This window comes from Bombus pyrosoma, linkage group LG16 (genome assembly GCF_014825855.1).
Source record: "Bombus pyrosoma isolate SC7728 linkage group LG16, ASM1482585v1, whole genome shotgun sequence".
NCBI lineage: Eukaryota > Metazoa > Arthropoda > Insecta > Hymenoptera > Apidae > Bombus > Bombus pyrosoma.
Genome location: NC_057785.1, coordinates 3,693,050 through 3,706,736, shown reverse-complemented (window position 1 = coordinate 3,706,736; position 13,687 = coordinate 3,693,050). Strand labels below are relative to the sequence as shown.

The 13,687-nt window shown below is 34.0% G+C and overlaps 1 protein-coding gene across 12 annotated transcripts in view; it reads right to left on the bottom strand.

The window, feature by feature from the left end:
* Nucleotides 1-12,226, bottom strand: part of LOC122576380 (aquaporin AQPcic-like) — a 30,486-nt gene extending 18,260 nt beyond the window's left edge. For 2 of the 12 annotated variants that reach the window (XM_043746593.1, XM_043746588.1), the window contains exons 1-2: nt 8,600-8,795; nt 1,685-1,849 (exon numbers count right to left, since the gene is read on the bottom strand). In XM_043746593.1, coding sequence (XP_043602528.1) covers nt 1,685-1,820 — 136 coding nt within the window. In that variant the 5' untranslated portion in view covers nt 1,821-1,849; nt 8,600-8,795. Of the gene's footprint in view, nt 1-1,684; nt 1,850-8,599; nt 8,797-8,818; nt 9,036-10,267; nt 10,450-11,058; nt 11,242-11,343; nt 11,359-12,070 lie in introns of those variants that run through there. The other 10 variants (XM_043746589.1, XM_043746594.1, XM_043746595.1 and 7 more) reach the window with 10 other exon arrangements.
* Between the last annotated feature and the right edge of the window lie 1,461 nt (nt 12,227-13,687).

Genomic DNA, 13,687 nt, shown 5'->3' with positions numbered 1-13,687 from the left:
TTAGTAAGTTCCTTTGGATAATAAGAATAACATTATTTCTTAGCAGAGTGTAGTTGATTTTTCGATTTGAAAGAAAAAAAAAACAACTAAATGAGTAAATAAGGATAAGTGACTAAAGTTTCGTAAAGAACTATACGAGTAGATACGATCGTCGTGGAGCTTTTTAAGACCGAAGTTTCTTTAGATATGGAGAAAAATTCATTTTTGCCAATTATTAGTAATAAAAGCGTATCGTTTCCGATGTTTCGTAAGGGAAATGTAAAACATTCAAATTTCTAGCCAATTTGCCAAACAAAGCGTCCATCGTTTAATTAGTTTATTTTTAATATATAACGCTCATATCGAGCGTAAACCGGTTAAACAGTACGAATAACGTGTTATACCTATACCTAGTTATTTAATCTAGTTATCTTCCCCATTCGAAAAAGAAACTAGATCAGAAAACCGTCACAATATCGTCCATAATACGTTACTTCGAGCAACGTGTTTCTAGCAAATAATAAATTACCAAATGTTGACGAAAAACTATCAAAGTATAATCGTTGTCAACCTTCTTTGAACAGCGATAATTCCTCTACGTCGATCTAGTTGTTTGTTCCATGGCAAAAAAAAACTAGATTTGGAAAAATACCACGTAATATCGATATTTTCTCCTCTATAAGATGCTGTTTCCAGCAACGTGTGGATCACTTATGCAAATTATTTCGTCCTTCTTCTCGATAATAGAACATCTGTTGCGCGCTGAACACAACCGCAGCCTGCCGATCACTCGATGGTCACGGGTTTTGTTTCACGTGATGTAGTTTCCGGTCGATCACGAGATCTCTGGTAACCCGATTTCCTGAAATGCACGCCGCGTCGCCGGTACTTTCTTTTCTTTCACCCGAGGGGAACCGGTGCCAGGAGCACCTTTCTACGCGGTACGATCGAATTTTTATCCACCAGGCTGCCTAGTGGAATTCCATGGCGAAGCAATGCCAACAACCCACTAGACCCAGTCGAATCGTCCTTTCGTCTCTTTTTCTTTTCTTTTCTTTTTTTTTCCACGCGTCGCGTTTTAATCATCAGGTGAACGAACTTTCGCGGAATTGAAACTTTCGTCGTCGTGCCGCTCGCTTACATTCTCATTAAGAGGAATGTTTAGTTTCACGATAAAACTATATATATCATCATTCTATTCTTTATGATTTATTATTCTATATAGCATATTTTAGCATTACACGTTATGCTTTGTTCGCTGGCACGTTTCTATCGCTGAGAAATAAAATTGTTAATTTATAACTAGACTGATATTATTATACATTCGAAATTCTATTGAATAAACTCTACATTCTAATTATCCTTAAGCCTATTCATTTAGGCAAAAGACATATTCCAAGCATCGTTTGTATAAAATAGCACGTTGCTTTCGCTTGTTCTTATTTGATTATTAACACCACTTCAGTGTATTCCATTGTAATATGAAATCTACAGGCTGATCATTATTTGTATTTGACTAATTTTTCGACTACTCGATTTTTATAAATTTTATGAAAGTGTTATACGAAAAAAGAAGATATCCGAAGAAATACAAAGAGGTAAGAAAAATAGCAGAGATAATTTCCAATGAATATATAAAAATTCTTGGTCTCTTTATAAATTAACAATGAAAAGCCGTTAATAATGAAAAAGAAAGCAGACTCACATGGTATTTTGAACTTCTTCGTGGCAGTCTGTATGCTGGAGCTCGGATTGAACGGGATGCCAACGCTTTTCGATTTTCCCGCTGTACTGGCGGTGATCGCACTGGTCTGTATTATCGAGATGCCAGTTTGCTCCATGTCTCACGAACTGGTCCACGTCAATCTGCCTGCCCGTTAAAAAATTCAATGTTCATTTCATCGATAGAACTCGTCGAGTTTAAAGGGAAGAAAAATAGGAATTCTTCCTTCGCGGGTATCTACGAGTAATTTTGTTTATTTTTACAAATGGGAAATAATTTGTCCCGGGAATTTGTCAGTAGCCATCCCATCGAATTTAAGAAAACGATTCAGAGAAAGGAAGGAAGAAATAGAAATACTTCTTTCAAAAGTATCCTTAAATAGTATTCTATAAAATAATTCATTTCTATAAAACAGGAGACACATTTTAATCCATAATTTATCAATTGCTAGAAATAGAGAAACGAAAGAAGAAATAGAAATTCTTTTTTCAAAAGTGTTCATCAATAATATCGTTCGTTTCTACAAAATAGGAGACATTTTAATCCGTAATTTGTCACTAGCCATTTCGTCGAACTGCTACAAATAGAGAAGCGAAAGAAGAAATAGAAATTTCTTTTTCAAAAGTGTTCGTCAATAATATCGTTCGTTTCTACAAAATAGGAGACATTTTAATCCGTAATTTGTCAATTGCTAGAAATAGAGAAACGAAAGAAGAAATAGAAATTCTTTTTTCAAAAGTGTTCATCAATAATATCGTTCGTTTCTACAAAATAGGAGACATTTTAATCCGTAATTTGTCACTAGGCATTTCGTCGAACTGCTACAAATAGAGAAACGAAAGAAGAAATAGAAATTCTTTTTTCAAAAGTGTTCATCAATAATATCGTTCGTTTCTACAAAATAGGAGACATTTTAATCAGTAATTTGTCACTAGTCATTTCGTCGAACTGCTACAAATAGAGAAGCGAAAGAAGAAATAGAAATTCCTTTTTCAAAAGTGTCCATGAATAATACTGTTCATTTTTACAAATGGAAAATATTTTGACTGGGAATTTGTCAGCAACCGTCTCGTCGAATTGCAAGGAATAAATAAAATAAAAGAAAAAATAGAAATTCTTCTCTTCAGAAGTATCCACGTGTGGTTTTACTCGTTTCTACAAATGGAAGATATTTTGTCCCAAAATTTGTCAGTAGCCATCCCATCGAATTTCAAGAAACATTGAAGAAAAAAGAAGGAAAAAAATAGGAATTCTTTTTTTGAAAAATATCTATGAATAATTTCGTTCGTTTTTATAGACAGGAAGCATCTTGATACGTAATTTGTCAACAATAATCTCGATGGATAAATTTAAAGGAACAAGGGGATGGAGAGAAAGGATAGGGAAGTGGACATTGTTTTTAAAAAGCATCCATGAATAATTCTATTTATTTCTATAAATAGGAAATATCTGGATGCGGAATTTGTCAGTAGCGATGAAACACAATGGTAAACGCGTCGTTTTTCGATTTCGTTATCAGCGAGTTCGGAGACGCGTGTATAAGTGGGACGGGGTCGTAAATCGCGGCTGACAGAACTGTGAAAAACGCGAAAAATAAGGCGGACGGCTGTAAATCGTTCGGAAGCGACGCTTTTCTCGCGTCGTAACATCAAATTGATAAAGAGACACAGGTTCGTCGCTGGTACTATACGTTTCCTGTTTTCGCAAACCCATTCACTCTACAAAAAATGAAAGTTTACTATCTACTATTTTTAATTGATTTCGTACTCGCAAATTTCCTATTTATAGAAAGCAACAGAAGTATCGATGGATGAAGAAATTTTACGAAGAAAGCAATCTTAAAGAGAAAAAATATCCAATTCTCTTTCCTCCTGCTTTTCCTCGTATCTCAAGTTTTTATTGGATAAACGAAAGTAGATATTTTAAAAACATGGTACTGTGGTTTTTGTATTTCACTTTTTTCCACCTCGTTTGATGTATTGTGCGATTGCTGTTCGTAGCTAATTTATTGGGTTGGCAATTATGTGACTGCGGATTTTGTCATTACCACCTAATTAGTTAAGCAGTAAAGTAAAAAGAAGCAAGTTTAGCAAGTAAAAAGAAAATGGAAATTACTATTAAATAATTATTAATTTAATATTTTTTAAAATTTTATATGTATATGTATGTATAATTTTTTAATTTGTATATATTATATTTATATAAATATTGTAGGTAATGTAATTTTTTATATAAAAGAAAATAATTTTAATAATCAAATATAAGTATATTAAATTAATAATATTATTGTTAAATAATATGTATGTATAATTTTTTAGTTTATAAATATTGTAGGTACTGTAATTTTTTACATAAAAAAAATAATTTTAATAATTAAATATAAGTACATTAAATTAATAATAATATTAATTTATAAATGTTGTAGGTAATGTAATCCTTTATATAAAAAAATAATTTTAATAATCAAATATAAGTATACTAAATTAATAACATTATTATTAAAAAATAATGTGAATTAAAATTATTTAAACCTAATTAGATGGTAATGACAAAATCCGCAATCACTTAGTTGTCAACGCAATATTATTTCCTATGGTCAGAAACAGACCACAGCTGTACACTTTTGCATTTCCATACTGCCCCTATCTTTATGTTTGTCTGAACGGCGATCAAAGGAATTGAAACTAAACACAAATTTACAATACTCCTTCTAGCAAATATCGTAACAAGTAGCTCGGATATTTGACATATCCTCGCGTGTTATATGCATCTTGTGAATATTTGTATCGTTGAACTCTTCAAAAACTCACAAATATTCGCGTAACGAATTGGAACGATATAACGTGCTGGATCGTTTGAATTTTAGCGGATCAATTAGTTGCACTTTGGCTGGCTGTGTTTGCTTAGCCGAACGTGATTGCTTGTATTTTCTTATTCGAATTACGTAAACGAAAAATAACATGTTGCAAGGAAAATCAACGAGTTCCTATTATTATGAACTGCGATTATATAAACTGTCCACCGACAAGTTCAATTAAACGTAGCTCTACCGTGTCCTAACAATGAAACTCGAAGAATTCTTTCAATGAAAGAAACTTGAAGAAAGTGGCAGAAGCTCGACGAAAAGACCGCACTGCAAGTGGAGTTTACCGCCGCATTGTAACGATGATTTTGACGAAACGATAGAAAGTGCAGGTCGTATGATCGAAACAGAAAGCAATTAATTAGCAATCTAGCGTACCAGTGACACTTTGACGACGCGGATAATTAAATTGCACAGGCCGAAATTGAGGTGGTCTAATTGATATCGAATTCTACCATTGTGCCAAGGCTAATTGACGTTAAAGAGCACGTTATCGTTGCGTTTCCATTAACCGGCTAATTATACCACGGTAGAAAGATAGAGTCTCGGTCACACGTTATCGACAGATCGAAACTTGCCGTTCATGGTGTTAAACGGGAAAATTCGGATCGTTTTGCTTCGTCGTTTCGCACGCAGTGGCTCGCCAAAGTATTTCAACGATTAACATAGAAAGCTTCGAAGCTTCGAAGAAAAAAGGAAGAAGAAAAAGGAAGAAAGACCCGCGAAGTTAAAATTCTACCTAAGTCTTTTTGAACCTGCGTTGCGACTTTTTCCGAACATAAAATATCGATAAGTAAAACGGAAATTTTTATTATTTGTAGGAAATTTCATAGCAGAAAAGTCGCGATTCGTAGCAAGTTTAAAGCTACCGAGCAAAGTATATGAAGCTTCTTCAAAGAAATTTTAGAGCGCAAGTTTAGAATGAGATTGAAGAGATATGTATCAGGTTGTCCGAAAAGTTTCTTTCGTTTGATAAGGCGATAATAGAACAATTTCTGTTTTATATTGTTCTATTGAATTAAGCATGATTTCCTCCTATTTCTATTATCATGTTCCTGCATAGTTCAGTAAACTAATGTAAAACGAAAAACATTGTGCGTCTATTATTTTCTTATCAAACGAAAGAAACTTTTCGGACAACCTACTACGAGCCTCTGTCCGTGTGTTTTACGAAAGATCGCGTAAATCTCTGAATCTGGGAATCTTCCACTTGTATTAAACAAGCAACGAAATACAAATGGGGAAAATTTAATTAAACACGCGTGATATTTACAAATTATGAGAAATATTGAAAATATGTTATAGTGAGATGTATATACTAGGTTGGGGTTAGGTTAGGTTTCTAGGTCACTTAATGACAAAATCCGCAATCACTTAGTTGCCAATCCAATATCATTTCATTGTATCATGTACGACCCATTCTGTTCCAATAAGACAAAAATTGTTATGCATCTATTATTTTCTTATAAAATTGGGATACGTTATAGTGAAATGTATATATTAGGTTGGGGTTAGGTTAGGTTGGGGTTAGGTTTCTCTCGTTTTATAAGAAAACAATAGATGCACAGTATCTTTTGTTTGATATTGTTCCATTGGATTACGTACGATCCATTCCGTTCCAATAGAACAAAAATCGTTATCTGCCTGTTATTTTCATACAAAACGAAAGAAACCTTTGGCACAGCCTGATATATACGAATTTTGCTATATGTTTGTCGTATTACATCATACGTGCCATTTATGTATAGAAGGTGAAGGTAGTGGAACGCGGTAATCTCATAGGGAAATCAATAAAGATTATTATCATTATTATGATTATTCAAATCAGGATACTGGTTATATCATTTAAAAAGTAAAGTCCACTTACATTCATAAAAATGTGAATTTACATGAACATCTGCCAACTACGTATTAATAAACCTTAATAAAAATTAGTTTCCTCTTCTCTAACACTTGTCGTACGTATAAGCTGGCTATACATGGTGCGCAGTAATTTTTGAATAAATTCGTGCCTGCAACTACTATATACATTTTCAGATCAAATTTCGCCAATATAATCACCATATTTCGTTGCGATGTTAATGAAATTTCAATATGTATCCGTTTAGGTATATTATAAATTATTATTTATAATATACCATTTATATAACATCATACAGTGTATAATACATTAAACAACCATAATTTACTCATCAAACATTTCTACACGTTGCAATATATTTTGCACAACGTGCGTAACTTATTCATAAGAGGTGGAAAATTTCTACAAATGTTCAACTGTTTGGCTGCATTATCGTACAATTGCATGTTCCACGTAATCAAAATCAAGTGGAGCGATCGATAATCCTGATTTAATCCCCGGCCAAGGATCTCACGATAAGGATGTAATCTTTGTGTGGCGCGTTGTAAACATCGGAGTTGTTGGTAATCGAAAATTCGTATACACACACGCGCGTATCTGAAGTTTAACGTACAGCCGTGACCAAACTATGGATTAATCGTCTTCGATATTCCTCTTTTAGTGATTTCAAGTGTTCTTGCTTTGAATTTCGATTAAAATTCAAATAATTCTTCCTTTCTCCTCTCGTTTCAATTTAATTCTCGTATCTGCGAGATTTGATTCGTTTTATCGACTGGTTTAAATTTCGATTGAAATTTCTACGAGAACTTTTGCGTATTCAAGTCGAAGCTCGGGCTTCTACGTTTTATCTCGATTCGAATCGACGTTCCTACGTTTCGATTGAAATAAAAAAAAAAAAACAGGGAAAAAAATCTCCATATTTCGATGTAAACCCAAGTGCCCAATGTCAACAATCCACACTTCGTAACGAAATCATTATCTTCCGTCTCGATCGAAATTCAAATTCAAATCGGCGAACTGTTAGAAATTTCTGAACGAGAAATTCGAATTTCCGCGTTTCACGGCTGGAAAAAATCATCGTGCAACGATCGTGATCGTAGGAAATGTAAAATTGGAAAAGTGCGCGAAAATCGTACAATACGCAAAGATAAGCAAAGTATACGTAGCGCAGTAGTGGAAATAAATTCTTCAAATACGAAATGTCTACGCAAAAATATAAATATTAATTTCAATTATTTTCTAAATAATCTACGTGCTACAAAATTGGGCAAAATTTTATTCACCTATGAAATTCTTTATTTCAATCAAAGTTATTTAAAAACGAAAAATAATAAGAATAATTTATTTGCTATTGCTAATTTGCAAGTGAAATTTTATTTCCCACTCGCATCTAATCGACAAACAAATGATGATCTATTTTTTTTCCTCTTGTCTTATCTATTTCCATTTGTTTATTAATTTGATCGTTAATTAACCAGACCGCAGTTGACGCTTGCTTATAAAACTACTCGCTTTTCCAACAAATTGTTCGCAAGTATATTTGATCTTGGCATGTTCATCGTAGTCAACAGACGTGTTATTGACAATCCCAAATTCCAATACACAATACTCTCTCTTTCTCTCTCTCTCTCTCTCTCTCTCTCATTGAATTGTTACCTTCGTGTAAAAATAGATTATCCTAAGCATCGATAAACAATAAATAAAAATAAATCGAAAGTAAACTGATATTCGAAAATAACACTTAATTTCATTGTTTCAAGTAACGTACTCGAGCTCGTCCAAATAACAGACGATCCTTCGCCTTCTTCGACTGACCTGTCCCATAACAAATCACTGTCCATTGAAACGATTGTCTACGTATAAATTTATTCAACAATAGCCTCAACATTGACTATAGAACTGTACGATAGCCAAGACCAGTATACAGCAAAAAATAATACCAGTTTGATGTTCAACTTGCTTGAAAATGAAGAATCTATCTCCGCTACCTGCTCTCGCTAGACCTGTCCGCTTATTTCTATCCCTCGCCTTTATACAGCGTACCGATTATTATTATTATAATATTCACCGGACGAGATCGATTTTCTACCGAAATTCCACTCGTTCCATTAGCTTAATAGTAACGCGTGTGGGAATAAAAATCCGCAGTCCGGTTCTGCATAAAGTGACTCACGCTGAGACGAAGATCGATCAGCTATGCCCCACCTCGTGTTATGTTGCGAGCAGAAGGAAGAGAAGAGAGGAGCACGTGGTGTTTCTCGCGGTCACTCGGCCGAAGCTTGGTAGTACGACACCTGGACAAAAAGCGGCGGTTGGACTTGCGCGATTCGGCACAGCGTCGTAATGTCGCGTGGCTTCAACCAGACTGAATCGGCTCGCGACTCGCTTCTACCTCTATATGTAGAATCTCCTCCTCTGGCAGGCACTGTGGCTCCCGTTACTTCTGCCAAATCGATGCCAACCGACCGACATAGTTTCTCATCCTTTCGGACGATCCTCCCCTCGGACAATGCCATTCTTTCTCCGTAGCCAGCAAACGGATTCTGCGTTCTTTCGTGCGTCTTGCTCTTCCCGCGTGTTGATGAAAGCGCGGGACACTGTGAGCAAAGCTGGTGCAATTATTGGATTGGCAACTAAGTGATTGCGGGTTTTGTCATTAGGTGGTATTCACAAAATCCGCAATCACTTAGTTGCCAACACAAGAGTAGGTCAGCGATTTATTTGTTTACTTATTCGTCAGTATATTCCGAGATTGTTCGTCGTTAATAAACGACAACGTCATCGATGATCAGAGGGAAGTATTAGGTTGTCCGAGAAGTGTCTTTCTTTTACAGACACGTCTTTTATAACGACGCGTCTTTATACAAATATGAAACCTAATTTATCGAACGTCTTTGTTGTGATCTTTATCTTGATAGAATAAAACGGATCATACGTAATTCGATGAAATAATAGAAAACGAAAAATGTTGTGCGTCCATTATTTTCTTATAAAACGAAAGAAACTTTTCGGACCACCTAATATGTTACTAGCGATCGCACGTTTTGCAAGATCAAATGACAGTCGGTAACGTGAAACGAAGCAGATGCAGGCTGTTTAAAAAACGTTCGAGCCAAGTCTGTACACGTTTGTAGGAAATTTGAAGTGGCAAAGGTGGACGAAATATGGGAAATATGGTACTTGTCGTAACGTTCAGTGGATGAAACAGATTTATACTCGGATACCATTTGGTTAGTTGGCTTTATAAAGATGGAAATTCACAGAAAAATCCATACAATCCAGGAGCTGTTGATAATGGTGAGAGTTTGTGGCAGGTAGATTATTATATAATTGTGATAAATTGTCATTTCGCGGAGTTTTCTACGTTAATCGGATTAATACCGATAAAGCGATTAATTTTGTTTGATGTATGTCGAGAAAAATATGATAAGCTCAAGTTTTCTAGATTTCGAAGCTTCAATGATGGTTAAATAACGTATATCTATGGTTCTTCACATTCCTCTCTTCTTTTTATTAACACGTTCCGCTTTATCGTTCGGACATTCCAGATCGCTTGTTCAGGGCAGATCTGGAACGTTGTGTCTGTTTCCTTTTTTGTTTTTTTTTTTTTTTTTTAGCTTTCAATTCGAAGACGCAATTGAGCTGGAATTTTAAGAACGCGATAGAGATCTGGAGGAACGAAAATACATTAACACTTTACCGACCAATAACCCATTAATCGGATTTTTGTCGTCGACGATCTTTCTTATTATTTGAGCAGTAATTTGCTATTAGTACTCCGTTGCGTCAGTTGTGTTGCTTTGTAAGCTGCCACAGTTTTATACCAATTTGAGAAACTTACCGTTCGCGATCAACGAAAAGAATGGTATTTGGAGAGTCTAAACCGAAACAGAGCCAGTGCCAGGGAAAATCTGCGCCTGAGCTGCCGGTCGGACGTGCGTATACTGTTGAACCGCTAACGGTCGGTAAAGCGTTAAGTTCAAGATCGTCGACATTGTAAGGTTGGTAGGTCGAATAAAAATGCTACAATAGAAGCTTAATTAGGTAAAGTTACTTTTAAATCGATTTTTCCAAAGATTAATTTCTAATGTTTATATTAATATTTCCGAAAGAAGATTAATATTTTTATTAATATCCATCGACATTTTTATTAGTATATGTTTCAAAGATCGATATTTAATATTTATGGAATACCTCTAGGAGATTAAATATCATCGAATTATTTAAAATATCGATCGAATCATGCTTCAACATTCCAAGAAGCAAGAAATACCGTTTAACGAAATTTCTTTAATCGCAAGAATTCAGGGATGAAGAGAGTTAGGAAACGTGGACCGTGAAACTTTTATAGAAAATGTTCTCGCATTATAAGTTCCGGTAAGAACAGATAAAGGAAAAGTTCGCGAAAATAAAACTTTGAATTTCGAATAGAACTTAATAAAATATAGAAATAAACATTTTTCCATAGAAAATAACGCCAACAGATATTTCGCCCGTTGATATTAAAAGCTCTCGATTATTCCAATAAATATAAAATGTTATTTACTGTACCTAATGTACTACAACCATATTGCATAATAACTGAAGTTGATATTCTAAATATGTTGTAATATTTATTTTTGTAATACGTACGTAGATAATTCACAAGTTCAAAGCTTGTTTGTGTTTCTCTTTGAAACGAACAGTTAGGAAGGTAAGGACGTTACTCAATATACATACATCATATTCGTATATGTATGTCTGTATAGACGTACACATATATATAATACAAAAGTGACTGATCTATTCATCAACGCTCACACCAAATCGCTGTACCTAGAAACGTGAAATTTTAACGATGTGTTTTCTTTATCTTTTTTCTTTTTTTCCTTTTACAACGTAAATATGAGATGAGAAAGGATTTTTAGAAATACAAACCCTAAAAGGGTGAAAAGGGGTAAGATTTCTTCTACGGAATAATAATTTTTCTGAAGTTTAATGACGTGAAATTCAGCGTACGGAGTCTTCGTTCGGAATAAACCCTCATGTGAGGTTGGAGAAGGGGAAAATGGATTTTCTCTCAAAAATAGCCGTACGAATGAATGAAGAAACACCTCATTGAAAATAAACTTTCGCTTCTACAATAACAGATCGTTTACTAGTATCCAGTCGATGATTAACCATGTTCTAGTATTATTGATAAATTTTCAAACTCGATTATTTCGAAAACTTCAAACACAATTACTATATCGCTATCTTATCGCGTTATATCATATCAATTAACTGTTTTCTAGTAATTAGTATGTATCCATCTTAGTGTATACAGTACTATCTATCTACTAACTAGTATACTATACAGTATACTAGTGTATACAGTACAGTCTATGTAGCTGTATTTTAAAAAATGTAACTATTTTTTTTACTTTAATGTTACTTGGTGATTAGAAAGGTATATTTTGCCATCAAAATTTCCTGCCACGGTTACAGAGGAAAAATATGATATTTTTATGATTGCCAGATTTTTAATTTTAACGTATTGGAATGTCTAAGAGAATGTTAAACTAAATTGTTTACTCAGAATCGTTTCCCTATAGATAGTGAAAACGTAATCCGTCATAATCTTCTACTTTGATTTTCAACATAAAAAACAAAAGATATGGCTTACCGTGTTTCCTTCCGCAATCTTCATTTTTCATTTTCAGAAACGATAGATTTATAACAGAGCTTATCTACGCTCTAGAAAAGAAAAAGAAACATTTGATCGAGAGGATCGATCGTTGAAACGAACGATTATCACTGTAACGTTGTCACTGATACAATGCTCTTCGTCTAATCGCGGAGATGCGACAGCGATGAATATTTAACGATAACAATTGCGTCAGCGCTATTAACAAATTAATGAGACGCGAGTTATGCGACAATAACACTGATAAATTGAACTTCATAGATCATAATATACGTAACGTTAAATTACACAGCTTCTAGTCTTTAGTCTGTTTCTAGGATTTCTATGAAATTTAGCAGAAATTAAAGAATGAAAATTTATCCATTAAAAATGCAGAGATTTCCAAGGAAGAAAGGTAAACTAATTTAACGTGCTATGAACTAGCGGTATTTTACCACTGTCGATTGAATTTTATATGAATGTAGGAATTATTTATGCACACAGCGGCAAAATTGTTAGAAAATAATAAACCTAGGTACAACAAACGAATTATTCGCTTTATCAGTGCAACGAAGTTGAAGAATCCTGAATTATAAAACAATTGAGAAGAAAGAAGAAAATAATAACAATTATTAGAAACAATTAATAGAAATTATTGAAAATTATTGATAGAACTTATTAACACAAATTAGTGGAAGTTGCCAGAGATAATGGAAATTATTAAAAGTAATTGAGAACGATCGATAGAAATTATTAGAGCAATGAATGCAAAAATTATTGAAAATGATCAATGGAAACTATTAAAAATAATTGATGAAAATTACTGAGAATAGTAGAAATTAATATCTAGAGATAGTTAATAGGAATGATTAAAAACGTTATGATGGAAATTATTCAGAACAGTCTCTAAACACGCTACCTATTATAAGCATGATATTTCGTGTAATTAACGAAACAAAGTTGAAAAATCCTGAACTTTACTGCTATGTATTCAAAGAATTTGCCAAGAAACGAATCGCGTTTATCATCCTGCAATTTCAGTATGATACGTACATAATGTCGTAGCTTTCCACTTAGATAATGATCGATCGATAGAGGAGCAGCTTTCGTTCCTGAAATTCTTCCAGTCGATCGTCAGATTTACCGATCGTAATGTTGAGGAAAATATTAGATTGGTATGATCGCTAGTTCCTCCATGCAAAGTTGGTGCGATATCTAACCACGTTCTTTTGTTTTAGCGTCCGCAACATGTTAATTATGTGAGTGTATCCGTTGCGTTCGTATGGCTATACATAGTGGTGAAATACAGAATATAAAAACTGAATCTGTGTGAATCAATAAATATCGAACTCCAAAACCTATTTAATAACACTTAAACACGCGTACTTAATTTTGCAACGATGCACGGCAACGATAGATACAGCTAGAAATAAAGCGAGAGTATTTGGCAGGCAGAATAATTTTCTCTCCATTTCCAAATGTATGCTCATAAACGAACGTCGAGTTATTGGGAGACGAATTTTCCTAATAACTCGCGGAAGACGAAAATTAGTTAGTTCGTTTTTACATTTTTTAATTAGTTAGCTGTTTTTGACGAGTATACTCGTGACGAGGAAA